At 44.9% G+C, this 18,520-nt stretch overlaps 1 protein-coding gene across 1 annotated transcript; it reads left to right on the plus strand.

Moving 5' to 3' along the window:
- The first annotated feature begins 14,018 nt into the window (after positions 1 to 14,018).
- Positions 14,019 to 14,972, plus strand: LOC103110404 (olfactory receptor 6Q1). The gene has a single exon (XM_007519575.1). The coding sequence runs from the start codon at positions 14,019 to 14,021 to the stop codon at positions 14,970 to 14,972; it is 954 nt and encodes a 317-aa protein (XP_007519637.1).
- Positions 14,973 to 18,520: the final 3,548 nt, after the last annotated feature.

The raw sequence follows: 18,520 nt of genomic DNA on the forward strand, positions 1-18,520 counted from the left end.
TGGATTACATTGTGCATTCAGAGCAATACTGGTAGAAGAGAAGTAAAATATTCTGGTGGGTATAAAAGACAGGAGCCAAGATGGCAACTTGGAAGATGAGGCTGGCACCCTGAGATTCTCTGGATAGGGTTCCAGATGCTAACATGATGCCGACCAGACTTCCCTGGACAGACAGCCCCACCAATGTGTCCTGGAGCTCTGCTTTCCCAGAGCCCTTCCCCATTAGGGAAATAAAGAGACAGGCTGGGAGTATGGATTGACCTGTCAATGCCCATGTTCAGCAGGGACGCAATTACAGAAGCCAGACCTTTCACCTTCTGCACCCCACAATGACCTTGGGTCCATACCCCCAGAGGGTTAAAGAATAGGAAAGCTTCACAGGAGGTGAAGCAGGTCTGCAGGTGTCTGTCTTTCTCCCCCCCCTGTCTTTCCCTCCTCTCTCCATTTCTCTCTGTCCTATCCAATAACAACATCATCAACAACAATAATAACCACAACAATCAAACAAGGACAACAAAAGGAAATATATAAATATCAAAATTAAAAAAAAAAGAATAGGAAAGCTATCAGGGGAGGGGAAGGGATATAGAGTTCTGGTGATGGGAATTGTGTGGAGTTGTACCCCTCTTATCCTATGGTTTAGTCAATGTTTCCTTTTTATAAATAAAAATAAATAAATAAAAAGACAGGAGCCAGAAGGGCCTTGGTGTTTGCTTCTGCCTCCTTGATTGATTCTCCTTTTCTCCTGAATGTCACTGGTCTTGACATGCTGGGTTTTTTTTTTTGTTATTATTATTATTATTTTTTAATTTTATTAGCACTAGGGTTAACACTGGGGCTCAGTGCCTGCAAGAAGAATCCATTGTTTCTGGTGGATTTTTTCTCTTTTCTCCTTTCTCTCCTCTTGTTTTCTTGTTGATTTACAAAATTATAGATAATAGGGGCATAATCCCATACAGTTCCCACCACCAGAGTTCTGTGTCCCCATCCCCTCCATTGGAAACTTCAGTAGTTCTCCCAAGGTCACCAACATGGGCTGATCTATATCTATGTATCTATATCTATGTATCTATGTATCTATGTATCTATGTATCTATCTATCTATCTATCTATCTATCTATCTATCTATCTATCTCTTTTCCCCATTCTTTCCCCAATGGTCATGCCTTCTCTTTCTTTCTAATTCACCTCTATACCTATTACTACTTTTGGGTGTCTTTCCTCCTTTCTTCTTCTCTCTCAGATCAGCAAAACTGTGCCTGGCTTCCTCTGGTGTTTTCCAGAATCACTTTCCTTTCATTGATGGTATGAAAACAAGATTCCTGGTGACCAATGCTTCACATCTTGGTGGAATGGGAGTACAGAGCCCTCTGGTTTTCTTCCCCTATTGTTTACCCCACTGGGAGTATCAACCAAAATTCTTTATGGGATCAGAAGGTGGAAGGTCTGGCTACTGTAATTGCTTCTCCACTGGCAGGTGAATCCATCAATCCGTATTCCTAGCCTGTCTCTATCTTTTCCTGGTCTCCCCTTCCCTCTCCTTCCTCCCCCTCCTCTCCCCTCCTCTCCCCTCCCTTCCCCTTCTCTTCCCTCCTCTCCCCTCCCCTTCCTTCCTTTCCCCTCCCCTCCTTCCTTCGTTTCCCCTCCTCTCCGCTCCTCTCCTCTCCTCTCCTCTCCTCTCCTCTCCTCTCCTCTCCTCTCCTCTCCTCTCCTCTCTTCTTCTCTCCTCATTCTTCCCTCCCTTCCCATTCCCTTGCCATCTCCCTTTATTTCCTTTTCTCTTTCTTTCTTTGATAGAAACAGGGAGAAATTTAGAGGGAAGGAGGAGACAGGAGAGAGAGAGAGAGAGAGAGAGAGAGAGAGGCCTACAGTACTGTTTCACTGCTTGTGAAGCTTTCCCCCCTCATGTGAGGACCCAGGACTTGAACGGGGTTTCCTTAACACATAGTATCATGTGTACTCTACTGATTAGGCCACTTCTGTCTCCTTTGCTAATCATTTTTTTTTAAAATCCTCATGTGTCAGTGTAGAAAAGGATTTGTTGCTTTACACTTTTGGGGAATGCAATTCTCTGTCACATTGGGTCAAATAATGTCAGGGTTGAAAACATTTTTTTTTCCCATTATCAGGAACATAGATAAGGCAGCTTAATATTCTTCCTGCATAGAGAAATCTAAAGTTTTATAATAAAAGCATCTTGCGTCTACATCAAATGAGGAAACCCTTTACCTCTGCTGCCTCATTTGACTCTAATATCCCATATCATTGTCAGACTGTATTATTTTCCTGATTTGAGAGGTGAGAAAACTAGCTCAGAGGGAGTGACTTGTCCAAGGTAGTGTATCCATGAAGAGGCTTGTGAGGGGTTCAAATCCAGGTCTGTGCCGTTTGATATTTAAGTACTCTGTGCTAGGCTCAGTGACATGCAGAGAGGTAGAATAGAGGGCCCTATTATCCAGAGTTTTGTTGGGAAGTAAAATAGCCATTTACACTGGAAACATCAAGGCTGGACCCAAGTCATATGATGTCAAGGGATCTATGTTTAAGTCATATTAGAGGACCAGTCATCTGCAGGACCCTTGGAGCCTATTAATTTTTACTCAGCTGTACTCAACAACCAACCAGAAGAGATACTCCCCACCCCAGATAACTCCTTTGCTTAACAGTCATCAAATGATGCCCTATTTCCTTCTTTGGGGGCAAGAAAGATTGCTTACCTGGTAGGTATCATCTAATGCTTGGGAGGAAGCTATTTGGAAGAAAGGTGACTAGGCAGAGTTAGAGTCAGGATAAAAGTGATCTTTTGGGGTGGGAGCAGGAAGTGGGGCAGTTGGTTGAACACACATGTCATCATGCTCAAGGGCCTGGATTCAAGTCCCTGGTCCCCAGCTACAGGGGGAAGCTTCTTGAGTAGTGAAGCAGGGCTGTAGGCATCTCTCTTCCTTTTCCTGCTCCATCTCCCCCTTCTGTCTCAATTTCTTTCTGTCCTATCCAATAAATGAATAATAATAATAATTAATAAAAAGTGACTTTTGATCACAACTTCAGTGGGACTGTGAGCTCCTCAAGGAAAGAGACTGGGCCATTCACATCTGTTTTGCCCACAGTGTGGTCCAGAGTAACTACCTAGTAATTTTGCCTGTCACCACTATAGATAGTTTTCTGAGGATAAAGGCCAGAGCAGTGAGTGGGGTTATTGAATCCACCCCAGCAGAGGAAGGTCTCATTGTGTTCTTGATAAATTAGATATTGTTGAGACTTTATTTTGTAGGACTGTAGAGTGGTTTAAAGACTCAAGAGACAAAAAAAAGTCCTGTTTCATGCTGGAGGTATGGATTGACCCTACCAACACCCATGTCCAGCAGAGAAGCAATTACAGAAGCCAAACATTCCACCTTCTGTACCCTATAAAGAATTTTTGGTTCATACTCCTAGAGGGATAAAGAATAGGGAAGTTTCCAATGGAGAGGATGGGACATGGAACTCTGGTGGTGGGAACTATATGGAAGTGTACCCCTGTTATCTTACAATTTTGTTAATTATTACTAAATCACTATTAAATCATAATTATATAGATATGTCTTTTCTTAACTTTATTCTCAGTGAAAAGTTAAAAAAAAAAACAAGTTTTTTTTTTTTGTTCCACACTCCCAGAGGGGAAGATGACCAGAGGGCTCTGAACTCCAATTCCATCAGGACCCAGAGAGAGAAGCCTTAAGCAAGCAAACAAACAAACTAAAAGGAAGGACATTCTGAAGTAGTAATAGGTGTAGGTGTGACTTAGAAATGAAGAGACAGAGACGGCAAAGGGGCCGAGTGGTGGCACACCTGGTTGAGTGCACATGTTACAGTACACAGGGAGCCGGTGCCCACCTGCAGGGGGAAAGCTTCATGAGTGGCGAAGCAGGGCTACAGGTGTCTCTCTGTCTCTTTCCCTTTCTATCTCCCCCCTTCCTCTCAATTTCTGGCTGTCTGTATCCAAATAAATAAATAAATAAAGATAATAAAAAATAAAAAAAGGAAAAGAAAATCACATTATAAAAAAAAATAAAGGAAGAGAAGCAGTTAAAGGAAGAAATGAAGAAAAGGCAGGAACATAGGAAAAAAAGGGGGTCATATATATATATATATATATATATATATATTTATAGAAATAACAGTCAATCCGGCTCTGTGACCTTGGGAGAACTACTGTAGTTTCCAGCCGAGGGAATGGGGACACAGAACTCTGGTGGTGGGAATGGTGGAATTATACCTCCGTCATCTCATAATTTTGTAAACCGATATTAAACCACTAATAAGATACAAAGCTTCATGAAACCTTTCCTCACTGGCCCCTCACTTTCCACCTGAACTTGTCCCTTTAGCCCACACACTTGAGATTTCTCTGTAGCTTCTGCCTACCCTCTGGGGCAGGGTTACCATGATTTATTATCTTCTTGCCTTTGCTGTCTGAGTGCTACAAACCTCCGTGGAGAGCTGGTCCCGTGGGTCACTCACAAGGTCTCAGAGGCACAGAGGTGGCATCTAAGCCATTTCATAGCCAGTGACAGTTCCTGTTTCTTCCCTTTCCAGCCAGGCTGCTGGTGGGTTGCTACCTTTATTCTCTCCTTGGTTCTGAGAAGCTGTGATCCTGAGTTTTTTCAGGGCCCTGGTCCACAAAGAGACTCAACCATCTATATTTGCCACCAGTCCCAAGATTCTGAGCAGGGTGGGCCTGCCTGCCTTCTGTCCAGTGCAGAGACAGAGAAATAGCAAGGGGGCAGGTGAGTGACTTTTTCAGAGATTCCCCAAGCCCTGATTGTGGACTGTCTAGCTCTCATTTTTTTTTCTTTTTTAAAAAATATTTATTTATTTTCCCTTTTTTGTTGCCCTTGTTGTTTTTCATTGTCGTAGTTATTATTATTGTTGTTGCTATTGATGGCATTGTTGTTGGATAGGACAGAGAGAAATGGAGAGAGGAGGGGAAGACAGAGAGGGGGAGAGAAAGACAGACACCTACAGACCTGCTTCACCACCTGTGAAGCGACCCCTCTGTAGGCGGGGAGCCAGAGGCTCAAACTGGGATCCTTACACCAGTCCTTACGCTTTGGGCCATGTGCCCTTAACCCCCTGCGCTACTGCTGGGTCCCCTGCGATTTTCTCTCTCTTTTTTTTTTTAAGTGAAGGAACAGAGGGTTCAGTGGACTGGAACTGATTTGCATAACCTATAGACTCTGAGTGTTAGGGGATGTTTGTGAGGTGTCTTAGTTTCTCTTCATCTCGACTTGCTGCTCTTAGTAAACTCCAAGTTCTAAACAAAATAGAATTTCTTGTGATTCAAATGCAATTTCAAGCCCATTCCCAGGGTCCCACTGAGATTTCCATTTCCAAAGCTTCCCTTTTTCCTGAAATCCTGCAGTCATCACATAGTCCATAAGCCATGGCAGCAGAGATAATAAGACCTTCCCAGAGTGTCCTTTTGAAGTTTGCAAAGAGTCTGCACCACCACCATCTTACTACCCCACAGCATCCTGGGACTCAGGAAGTGCTAGTGTGATACCTGCTTGGAGAGTAGGGGAGGGAAATTCAAAAAGTTTTATTCTTCTTTCTTTCTCTCTATTTCTCCCCCCCACCCCACTTTGCCTCCAGGGTTATCACTGGGGCTCGGTGCCTGCACTATGAATCCACTGCTCCTGTCAGCCATATTTTTTCTGTTGTGGCTGTTGTTGCTGGATAGGACATCGAGAAATTGAGAGAGGAGGGGATGACAGAGGGGGGAGAGAAAGATAGACACCTGCAGACTTGCTTCACTGCTTGTGAGGCGACCCTCCTGCAGGTGGGGAGCTGCGGGCTTGAACCAGGATCCCTGTGCTTTGTACTATGTGCACTTAACCTGTTGCGCTACTGCCGGGCCCCCAGAGTTTTAATTCTTGACTAGTTTTCTTTCTCCAATCGTGGGCTCTCCAGCAGACCTAAAGGCTGGGGCCTCTGGCTTCCATATGATTGAAGAGGACCTCCATTTCTTTCTCCCATGCTTCTATTTCCCATTTGTTCCCTTTATGAGAAGACTGTATGTGAATAACTTTGAGGGGGCAGGTCATGCCTACTTGGAATCAGAAAGCACTCAGCTTGGGCTGTGGAGGTAGCACAGTGGCTATCCAAAAAGACTGTTATGCTTGAGGCACCAAAGGCCCATGTTCAATTCCCAACACTACCATAAACCAGCGTTGAACAGTACTCTGGTTAAAAAACAAAAACAAAAACCAGCCAACACATACACACACACACACACACACACACACACACACACACACACACACACACACCCCACCCAGATAATTCATCAGATTTAGATGTTGTGGTGGAAAGATAGTGGATTCTGGCATCAGGATGCCCTGTACTCTGATCTGGACTTACCTCTTACTAGCTGGTCAGAGCCACACTTGGGAAAGCCCTTTAATACTTGGTCCTCTCTTCTTTCCTTTATGGACAATTGACGTGAAGAAACCTAGTACTTGGTGGAGAGGAGTTTGAGCTGATACAGTACATCTCTCTCCTCCTTCTCCTTCATCTATAGAGGCAGAGAGACAGAGAAGCAGAGAGATAAAGAGTGACAGAGATCACAACACTGAAACCTCCTTCAATGAGGTGGAGGCAGGGCTTGAACCTGGGTTACATACATGGTGAAACAGCACACTACCCAAGTGAGCTATTTCGGGGGTCCTTGCTACAGTGCATTTTCTTAGGAGATTTACAGTTCAATCCAGTAGCACAGAAAGGGGAGATTCCATATGCAACAGTCAGCCAGCCTGCCTCCTACCTGAGAACAATGGGAGAGATCCAAGCCTTGCTAGCCTCTTCAGTCTTGAAGCCATTAGGCGGGAGGGCTGCATGGACTTTCGCAGCTCGACTGGATGGCCCTCTGTAAGCATTGTGTGAGCATCCCCCAATCCCCGGAAGCAGAGAGCTGGAAGTGGAAAGGAGGCAGCACTTTGGGTCAGCCCAGTACTGGGAGCTTGTTTGCAGACCTTTATCCTATCATTCTGTTCGATGCGTGCAGACTCTGCTGAGTCCTGCAGAGTGAGTGAGGAGTGGACAGGCACTGCCTTGGGCCATCTTGCTTTGGTGCATGTGTATACACCTGCAAACAAGTCCTAAACAAATCAGTGGGCCGATAGCTCACTTGGATAGCGTACTTCTTTGACACATGAGTAACTCAGGTGAGAACCCAGTGCCCACAGCCCCGGGGGAAGCTTTGGTGCTGTGGTCTCTTTCACATTCTTTTTCTGCTTCTGGGTCTCTGTCTAAAAACAAACAAACAAAATAAAAACAAGCCATATATATATATATGTATATATATATATATATATATATATATATGTATATATATATTTTTTTGCCTCAGGGTTATTTCTGGGGCTCAATGCCTGCACCATGAGTCCACTGCTCCTGGAGGCCATTTTTTCCCCATTTTGTTGCCCTTGTTGTAGCCTTGTTGTGGTTACTCTTGTTGTTGTTGATGTCGTTCATTGTTGGATAGGACAGAGAGAAGTGGAGAGAGGAGGGGAAGACAGAGAGGGGGAGAGAAAGATAGACACCTGCAGAGCTGCTTCACCACCTGTGAAGCGACTCCCCTGCAGATGGGGAGCCGGGGGCTTGAACTGGGATCTTTACATCGGTCCTTGCACTTTGTGCCACATGCGCTTAACCCGCTGCACTACTGCCCAACCCCCACCAAATATCTTTTTTAAAGTGATTTAATAATGATCAACAGGATTGTAAGGTAACAGGTGTGTAATTCCATACAGTTTCTACCACCAGAGTTCTGTATCCTATCCCCTCCATTGGAAGCTTCCCTATTCCTTATCCCTCTGGGAGTGTGGACCAAAATTCTTTATGGGGTGCAGAAGGTAGGAGTTCTGGCTTCTGTAATTGCTTCTCTGCTGGATGTGGATGTTGGCAGGTGGATCCACACCTCCAGTCTGTTTCTTTTCCTAGTGGGGAAGGGCTCTGGAGAGGTGGGGTTGCAGGATGCATTGGTGAGGTTGTCTGCCCAAGGAGGTTAGGATAGAATCAGAGTAGCATCTGCAACTTAGTGGCTGAAAGGTCACCAAAATATAAAGCAGAAAAAAATTGTTCAATAAACAGGAACCCAAAGGTAGGAATAGAGCAGATAAAATTAAGGGTCTTTGGGTAGGAAGAAGCTAGGAAGCCTAATATAGGCATGTTCCAAGGGGCCCATGACTTTAGTAATTTTCACCTGAGCCTGATAGCTAACATGCAGATAGGCTAAAAATGTTGTCTGAGAAGATGGTGTCAGAGTTGAGAATAGGCCTAGAAATCTGGATTAGGGCAGAGAGTAGCTCCCAAATATGAGGAAAGTATATAAATACCATCGACTGTTACCCCCCCATTGATCTGACCCAGGGCCCATATCTATTCCTATTTAGTACAGGAGCCTATGTGACCTCTGAGTTCCTGTCAGTCTGAACTCACAGTCCATGGTCACAGCTGGGAACAGTCTAGGCTACAGTCATTTCAGAAACAAGCCAAATAATTACCTAGCAGATGACAAGGAGGCAGTGTCAAACAATAAGACAAGACAGACATCATGGAGTGATGGGTGTTGGAGTTTCAGACAGGTGATCAGAAAGGCCCTCTCTGGCCCCACGTCCTCATGCAGGAGGAAGACAGAAGTGAACCACAATTACAGGACCCTGACTTGCACTTCTTGTCTCCTCTGACCTTTTGTCCAGTTCCGCAAATGTGTGCATTACACTCCTCACTTGCTGATGGGAAAATGGAAACCTGTCGAGATGGAGTGGCTTCCCCCCACATTACAGACGGTTCTTGTGACTCCAAAGGCAAACTCAACCCCTCTGATTCTACAGATGGGCTGTGAACTCAGGGCTGTGTCACAGCACTCTGTGCCACTGCCCAGAGAACATAAGCAGAATCACCCGGTATGTTAGGACAAAGTGGAGCCAGAGGGCAGGGCTCACTCACTGAAGCTTGGCGGTGATGTTCTGAAATCCTTGCCCGGATCTTAGTTAAGTTCATTTCCCAACTCCTTTGCTCTCTGGGGACGACGATACTCTCAGAAGCCAAGCAGAGTGAACCAAAATGGAGAGAAATCCAGTCTCTCTCACTTGCGCTGTACCCACCCACAAATTGCCTCTAGGAAGCACATTTTAATCTCCCTGTTAGGCTCCCCATTTTTTTCCCCATGTCTATTAAGGGAAAATTCTTAGCTGTTGGAGGATCATCTTTTGAGGGCAGTAAATGAGGTCAATGCCTGCATGGCCTCAATTCTTGATTTTTTTTTGTCTTATGTGACCCTTTCCTCTATTCTCTCCACCTGGGAAGGAAGCTGGTGCTGTAACCCCTCAGGTCATAGAAGATTCCTTCAGTTTTGTGCTCTGAGATGCAGAGAAATGAGCCTCCCGTCCCCAGGCTGGCAGTCAGGGGCGAAAATGTGACAGTGGGTGTGAGGATACTTAGGCTTTTGTGTCAGATGAACCAGGATTTCTATGCCATCTCTGCTCCATCTTTACTTTTTGATCTTCTGATCTGGTGCAAGTTACTTAGGATTTCTAAGCTCTCCCCTCCCCCCAGCCAGTTAAGTGAGACTCAGTGCCAAACATACTTCTATGAAGAGTAGGTCTCAGGAGCATAGTATCACTGGAAGAATTAAGTGAAATAATCCAAGCCCAGCAATTCTGGTCTGGTCCATGGGAGGAAATCAATATTCTCTTTTTCCCTCTCTCTCCCTCCCCGCTCTCTTTTTCCTCCCTCTCCCTCCCTCCAGAGTTATCTCTGGGGCTCAGTGCGGGCACTATGAATCCACTACTCTTGGTGGCCAATTCTTTTCATTTTATTGAATAGGACAGAGAGAAATTGAAAGAGGAGGGGGAGTTAGAGAGGGAGAGAGAAAGACACCTCTAGACCTGCTTTACCGCTTGTGAAGTGAAACCCCCTGAAGGTGGGGAGTTGGGGGCTCAAACCCAGATCCTTAAATAAGTCCTTGTGCTATGTACTTTGTGCATTTAACCTTGCATGCCACTGCCTGGCTCCCAAATCAATAAATCTTTTTTAAAAAAGAACTAAAAGCTGATTTTTGATGACAATTATCAGCACCCGGGAGAAAATACTTCCCCAGGTTCTGACATCCTCTCTCTAGTAAGACAGAAGTGACATGATTGGAAGGCAGTGCCTGCTCTGAATGAGGATGCCACCCCCACCCACCTGCCACTAGCTCCAGACACACCCCGTGACCTGGCACTGAGCCTGTCTCCTCTTCCCAATGCCAGCCTGCACCCTGGACTCTCAGGGCAGCTGCCTTGTGTTCTCTTTTTCTTAAGCTTGTAGGAACGAAAGAAGGGAAAATTTCCCCTAGTGAAGATGAGACTATTAAGCTTGTGTCCCAGGTAGAAAGGCAGGTTAAGATGAAGCAAGAGAAGAGAGTCGGGCGGTAGCGCAGCGGGTTAAGCGCATGTGGCGCAAAGCGCAAGGACCCAAATGAGGATCCCGGTTCAAGTCCCGGGCTCCCCACCTGCAGGGGAGTCGCTTCACAGGCGGTGAAGCAGGTCTGTAGGTGTCTACCTTTCTCTCCCCCTCTCTTTCTTCCCCTCCTCTCTCCATTTCTCTCTGTCCTATTTGACAATGAAGACAGACAACAATAATTACTATAACAATAAAACAACAAGGGCAACAAAAAAGGAATAAATAAATAAAAAGATGTAGCAAGAGTTGGTTAACAACTCATGGGCTATCAGAGCAAGTCAACTGTAGAGCCAGCACAGGAGCCCAGATCTGTTTGACTTTGAACTTCGTGCTCCTAAAGAGAAAGAACATTTCAACAAACTGTATAGGTGGGGGTGGGGGGCGGGAAGAGCCAACTGATGGTGCATCTGGTAGACCTCACATGTTAAGATGCTCAAGGACCTGGGTGGTTGGGTGGTGGTGCACTGCTTAAGTGCACACATTACCATGCTTAAGGATCCAGGTTAGAGCCTCAGCTCCCCGTCCTGCAAGGAGGACACTTCATGAGCAGTGCTGCAGGTGAAGTCGTTCTTTCTCTATCCTCTATCTACCCCTCTCCATTTCTCTCTGTATTAGCCAATAAAAAATAATAGAAAAAAGAAAAAGGAAAAAAAAAAAAGGCCGCTGGGAGCAGTAGATTTGTAGTGCTGACAGTGAGCCCCAGTGTGATACCCCTGGTGACAGAAAAAAGAAAAAAAATGTGCATGGATCCTGCTTCAAGCCCCCAGTCTCTACCTGTAGGGGGAAGATTTATGAGCAGTGAAACTTTACTGCAAACATCTCTCTTTCTCCCACCCTCTCTATCTCCCCCTTCCCTCTCACTTTCTATCTCTAAAATATTTTTATTTATTTATTATTGGATAGAGACAGAGATAAATTGAGAAGGGAGAAGAGAGAGAGAGGGAAAGAGACAGAGAGACACGTACAGCTCTGCTTTACCATTGGTGGGGGTCACTTTCTATCTCTATTCAAAATAAATAAGACAAAGAAGAAAAAGTTTTAAAAAGATAGGAACTTAAAGAAAACTATACTTGGAAGTCCATCTAGAACATAGCAAGTCAAATCGGCCTTCCACAGCGGCTATGGGCCCCAAGTCTCTCTTGCTGTTAGGGCAGCTCGGAGGGTGAGGTCTCTTCCTAGCCTGATACATTAGAAGCTAAACTACAAGGGGGAAAATGTGCAGGAATTGGGCCTGACCTTTCCTGGAGCCAAGAGAAGCATGAAGCCTCTGGGACAGTAGCCAGGAAGCCAGTGTTTACAGACTGCCCATTCCCGGGGACACAAGGGTGCAGCATGGGGAAGATCCACACAAGAATCCAGAAGACTCTGACCCTTTCTCCGACTTCGTATCTCTACAGACTCTCGCCACCAAGAGATCATGAAATGTTAAGGCCCGTGGGGAAGTGCTTAATTAATTTGAGGGAATGAACAAGGGTTGTAACCTTGGCAAGCCGGGATTCAAATTCCGATCCAGGCATCTGTGACCACAGGCAAAAAAAAAAAAAAAAAAAAAAAAAAAAAGTTTTCCTGTTTCTTCAAGGGGTCAGAGGTCTTGGAATAATTTGCCCAAGATGAAAAGAACCAGCTTGTAGTTGTTTAACAAACTCTTTCAAGACAATGGTGATTAGCTCAGAAATGTGCGGTGTGAAGGCTCAGCCAGGGCGACTCGCTGGGGGCTGGAGGTCAGTGTCTCAGGTGTGCATTCACCTGGCTGGCACGTGGGAGCTTAGCTGAGGCTGAGGGGTGGGGGCCCCTGTGGGTTCCTCATGTCATGGTGTCCGGCTTCCCAGATGCAGGACAAGGAAATAGGAACTGACCTTTATATATATATAATTTTTACTTATATACTTTTTCTGTTTTTTTCTCCTTTATTGGGGGATTAACATTTTACATTTGACGGTAAATACAATAGTTTGTACATGCATAACATTTCTCAGTTTTCCACATAACAATACAAACCCCACTAGGTCCTCTGTCATCCTTTTCCAGGATCTGTTTTCTCCTCCCTGCCACCCCAGAATCTTTTACTTTGGTGCTATACACCAAACCCAGTCCGAGTTCTGCTTTGTGTTTTCTTATTTTTCAACTTCCTTACTATTATTATTATTACTATTATTATTTACCAGAGTTCTGATCAGCTCTGGCATATGGTGGTGCAGGGGATTGAACCTGGGATGTTGGAGCCTCAGGAATGAGAGTCTCTTTGCATGACCATTATGCTATCTACCCCCACTCTTATTATTATTATTAATGGTGAACAAGATTGTGGGATAAAAGGGGTACAGCTCCACACAATTTCCACCACCAGAGTTCCATATCCCCTCCCCATCCATTGGAAGTTTTCCTATTCTTTATCCCTTTGGAAGTATGGACCAAAGATCTTCATGGGTGCAGAAGGTAGAAGGTCTGGCTTCTATAATTGCTTCTTTGATGGACATGGGCCAATGCAGGTTGACCCATACCCTCAGCCTGTCTCTATCTTCCCCTAGGGGGGCAGGGCTCTGGGGAGGTGGGGTTCCAGGACTCAATGGTGAAGTTGTCTGCCCAGGGAAGTCAGGTTGGCATCACAGTGGCATCTGCAACTAGTGGTTGAAAAGCATTAAGATATAAAGCAGAACAAGTCGTTTAATAATCAGGGAGGTAAATTATCTTTATGGTAAAGTGCATATCCTTGAAGTTCTCCAAATGCGCAATGTTCTAAATAGTGCTTGGAATTATGTACCTGTTCGGTCTCTCTACTTCCCTGCCTCTTAGCTCATAACTGATACTTGCTTTCCAGGTTCCCACATGAGACACTCCTCCTGCCATGATGAAATCTTTGGTTTATCAAGACGGGTTGAGATTTCTCACAAGGCCCTCCCCTCACATTTTTTTTTTTGATACTCACCCAACGCTTTTTTTTTTTAAAAGTACTTTTATTATCTTTATTTACTTATTGAATAGAGACAGCTAGAAAATAAGAAGGAGGGAGGAGAGAGAAAGAGAGACAGAGAGACACCTGCAGCCCTTCTTTACCACTCATGAAGCTTTCCCCCTGAAGGGAAAAGGGGGGCCAGGGACTTGAACCTGGGTCCTTGTGCACTATAACATGTGTGCTCAACCAGGTGTACCACTACCTGGCCCCTTTTTCAAGTGATTTTTTTTTTATTTTTTTTTTTACCAGAGCTCTGCTCAGCTCTGGTTTATGGTGGTATGGGGAATGTACCTGGGACTTTGAAGCCTCAGGCATGAGAGTCTGTTTGCAGAACCATTATGCTATCTCCTCTGCCCACCACCCAGCACTTTTCATTTCGTCCTGAAGTCATCTATTTCCTCCTGGTCTTTGGAGACCACAAATTCTTTGAGGGTAGAGGTGGCATCTTGATTTCACTCTTCTGAAGTGGAAGGTATTTCCATTCACCATCCTTGAAGGTTCTTTTTAAGCTGTCTTTGTTGTTGTTGTTTGTTTATTGTTTTTAGTAGGCTATGTGTCTACAGAGCATTCACTCCCACACATGCAGTCCAACACCCAAAACTGGACCCAGGTCACAGAGTTCGTCATGGTGGGTTTTGCTGGGGTGCAGGAATCACGTCTGCTCTTCTTCATACTCTTCCTCATCATGTATCTGTTTACTGTGGTAGAGAACTTGGCCATCATCTTGGTGGTGGGTTTGGACCGCCGGTTACGGAGACCCATGTATTTTTTCCTGACACATTTGTCCTGCCTTGAAATCTGGTACACCACCGTCACGGTGCCCAAGATGTTGTCTGGCTTCCTTGGGGTGGATGGAGGCAAGAACATCTCCTACGCTGGCTGCCTGTCTCAGCTTTTTATTTTTACTTTCCTTGGGGCCACTGAGTGTTTCCTCCTGGCTGCCATGGCCTATGACCGCTATGTGGCCATTTGCATGCCCCTCCGATATGGCGCCTTGGTGTCCTGGGGCACATGCATTCGTCTGGCAGCTGCATGTTGGCTGGTGGGCTTCCTCACACCCATTTTGCCCATCTACCTCATGTCCCAGCTGACATTCTGTGGCCCCAATGTCATTGACCACTTCTTCTGCGATGCCTCCCCGCTGCTGGCCTTAGCCTGCTCAGATGTCTCCTTGAAGGAGACCACGGATTTCTTGGTCTCTCTGGCTGTGCTCCTGGCCTCCTCTTCTGTCATTGCTGTGTCCTATGGAAACATTGTCTGGACGCTATTGCACATCCGCTCGGCTGCCGAACGCCGGAAAGCCTTCTCCACTTGCGTGGCCCATCTGACCGTGGTGAGCCTCTTCTACGGCACTCTTTTCTTTATGTATGTCCGGACCAAAGTGGCCTCCTCCATCAACTTCAACAAGGTGGTGTCTGTCTTCTACTCCATTGTCACCCCCATGCTCAACCCCCTCATCTACAGTCTTCGGAATAAGGAGGTGAAGGGAGCGCTGGGCCGAGCCTTTTCTCTCAAGGCTTGGAAAGTTCAGTGAGGCCACAGCTGGGGAGTTAGTTTCCTTCTTTGCCTTGGCTGTTTCAAATGAGGGTGGTGGGCTGGAGAGACAGCATAACGGACAGGGCAGTGGCGCACTGGATTGAGCACACATAGTACAAGACAGCATAATGGCTATGCCAAAGACTTTAAAGCTCGAGGCTCTGAGGTACCAGGTTCAAGCCCCAGCACCACTCTAAGCCAGAGCTGAGCAGTGCTCTGGTTCCTCTCTATCTGTATGTCTCTCATTAAAACAAACAAACAAACAAACAAACAAAACAGTATGGCATGGAGCTGTGGCCTTGGTATCCAAGAGTATGGACTGCATTTGTTAAATTAAAACATGAACCTATTATAATAAGAGAAAGTTAATAAAAATGGCTTAAATTATGGAGATGTTGTTCTCCTTACTACAGGGGTTCAAGGTGAATACTTCAGCTTGGTGAGCAGCTGTGCTTAACAGTTATTGAAGAATCCAACTTTCTTCCCTTCTGTTAGGTCAATATTCCTGAGGATAGTGGAAAAGTAAGGCTTGTGGGTCAAATCCAGATCAACACTTAAGAAAAACAATCAACTCATTGGGTAGGGGAGGTTAATGGTTAGGCAAACAGACTCTAATTCCTGAGGCTCCAAGTTTCCAGGTTCAAACCCCCACGATACTGTAAGCCAGAGGGGAGCAGTGCTATGGTTAAAAAAAAAAAATCAACACATTAATTTTGATTTGTGAATGGTTTACAAAATTATAAGATTATAAGGGTATAGTTCCAGGGGTTATATGGTGGTGCACCTGGTTAAGTACATATGTTGCCTAGTGCAAAGATCTGGGTTTAAGCCTCTGCTCCCTACCTGCAGGGCATCCACTTCACAAGTGGTGAAGCCAGTCTACAGGTGTCTATCTTTCTCTTCCTCTCTATCTCCTCATCCTCTCTCAATTCCTCTTTGTCTTATCTAATAAAAATTAGAAAGAAAAAAAAAAGGCAAAAGTGACCACAGGGAGCAGTGGGTTCCTAGTGCCAGCACTGAGCCCCAGCAACAACCCTGGTGGGAAGAACAAAACAAAACAAATGAAAAAAAAAAACAAAACAAAAACCAAGGGTATAGTTCCACATTATGGTAACCACCAAAGTCTGTCAGCACTTGCTCATAATGACCTGCCATCTATGCTTTTTCTCCTTTTTATCTTTGAAGCAATTTGAAAACAAATCAAAATAAGGTCATTTTACCATACACAAACATTTAGAAGGTAGGTAAATAGTACAATGGCCACTCTGTGAAAACACTGTTGTACCTGGTCATTCAGAGTCCCAGGTTCAATCCCTATGACCATAATCCAATGTCAAACAGTGTTCTGGTAAAACCAAAACCAAAACCAAAACAAACCATAACTAAACAACAACAACAACAACAAACCACTATATGTCCTGAAATCAAGGTTTATTAAAACACAGTCTTATCTGTGGCTGTTTTAGTACCACAGCAATAGAGTTGGAGAGTTGTAACAAAGACCATGAACCGAACTCCAGTGTAGGGTCTTTCACTCACCATGGTCAGCAGCGAGTCTCATTGGGTAAGAAAGTCTCACACGAAGGAACCTCAGGATGCATGGCTATGGAGCAATAGTGGTGTCACGATCAATTAGAAAATGCAATGAATCTCTCCTCTCCGCTTCCGGATCAACTAGGAACACCAAACGAGACCACCTGGGACCGAAACAAGATGTGACTAGAATGACTTCAGGAACCCATAAAATCACTGGGGAGTGCAAACACGTGTGGCTGGTGGACAAAGAGGAGCCTAGGGAGAGATTAAGTGGCTGGTAACTGTCCGGCATTTTATCAGTTGAGCCACTACCTCCAGTCTGTTTCACCAACAAGGGGACAGCTGAAGGGAGGAGAGGACTCCCCTGAGACTCACCAAGTGCAACTCCGAGTCTCCATTGCTATTGCCCTCAGAATCTGGAGCAGCGCAGGGAGGCCCTGTGCTGACACCAGGGACAGAGAACTAACCAGGAAACTCAGGAGAAGATCTATACCTCGGTGGCCTAGCTGTGAAAGTCTCTTTGCATAACCACTGGTTTATCTCTGCCACACCCTGCTTTATCTCTTGGTCAGGAGTCAGTGATTAAGCTAAGAAGCCTACTTATAGTTTAAATTCCCTCAGGCTCCCATAGCCTACAGGGAAGAAAAAGCACAAAAGAGGCTTTTAAGCCACTGAGCTCCAACTCAGGGATTAAAATACTATTGAAAAAGCAATGAGAATCACCTGAAAACTCAACAAAATACAACCAGGATCAGAGACATTCACTGAACCACAGTTGAGCACAGACACGTGTGGTTAGTGGGTGGGGAAAAAAAAGAAGCGAGGAAGAGATTCTCAGGACTTAAAAAGTTGTACTTAGTGACTACTGGAACCAAATGGGGAGTTACCCAGTAGAGCACATGGCTGGTTGCAGAAAAGTTTAACCTGTGAACTCAGGGACAACAGGATATTGAACTACCCATATGGAAGAAACACACTTCATATCTTTTGGGAAATTATCATTTATTCATTTACTAATGACACAGAAGGGAGGTGAGGGTGATATAGAGAAAGAACTAGAACATTACTCGGTCATGTATGATTTTGGGGCCTGAACTTGGGACCTCCTGCTTATAAGCTGGGCATTCTACCTGCCACACCACCTCCCTAGTGTCTGAAGACTTTGCTACAGGTTGAAGCGATTCTTCTGCTAATCCCAGTTGGTAAGAAGCCAGCCATAGGTCACATCTAATTGTAAGGTGCTGAAAATAACCCATAGCCCAGCAGCCTGTTAGTCAGCTATAGTTGATTGTCCTGGGAAAAGAAAAGGACTCATTTTGAGAGACAACCTATCGTTTCCACTATCAGATTAACTCACCAGAACTTCCACCAGTTTCCATGTGATCCATGCACTTATCTTCATTGTATCTAAAACCTCTAATTTTAAATATTTCTCCCTCAAATGGTATTGTGAACATTGATTTAAGATGTTCTCTGTGGTAATATCAGCTCATGTTAGTAAATGTTAGTAAATGTTTTAAAGGACAGTTATAAACATTTCATTTCATTTTATTTATTTTATTTTATTTTATTTATTTATGAGAAAGATAGGAGGAGAGAGGGAGAAAGAACCAGACATCACTCTGATACATGTGCTGCCAGGGAGCAAAGTCAGGACCTCATGCTTGAGAGTCTAATTCTTTATCCACTGCACCTTATTTATTTATTTTTGGATAGAGACAGCGAAACATCGAAAGCAAGGGGGAAACAGAAAGGAAGAAAGAGAAAGTTGGTGGTAGCACAGCAGGTTAAGTGTATGTGGTACAAAGCGCAAGGACAGGCATAAAGACCCCAGTTCGAGCCCTGGCTCCCCACCTATAGGGGGGTCGCTTCACAGGCAGTGAAGCGGATTTGCAGGTGTCTATCTTTCTCTCTCCCTCCCTGTCTTCCCCTCCTCTCTCCATTTCTCTCTGTCCTATCCAACAACAGACAGAATCAACAACAGCATTAACCACAACAAGGCTACAACAA

This window comes from Erinaceus europaeus, chromosome 17 (genome assembly GCF_950295315.1).
Source record: "Erinaceus europaeus chromosome 17, mEriEur2.1, whole genome shotgun sequence".
In the NCBI taxonomy this organism is placed as follows: Eukaryota; Metazoa; Chordata; class Mammalia; order Eulipotyphla; family Erinaceidae; genus Erinaceus; species Erinaceus europaeus.

Excerpts from the sequence above, each read along its gene's own strand:
- LOC103110404 (XM_007519575.1), top strand. The coding sequence starts at position 14,019 with ATGCAGTCCAACACCCAAAACTGGACCCAGGTCACAGAGTTCGTCATG.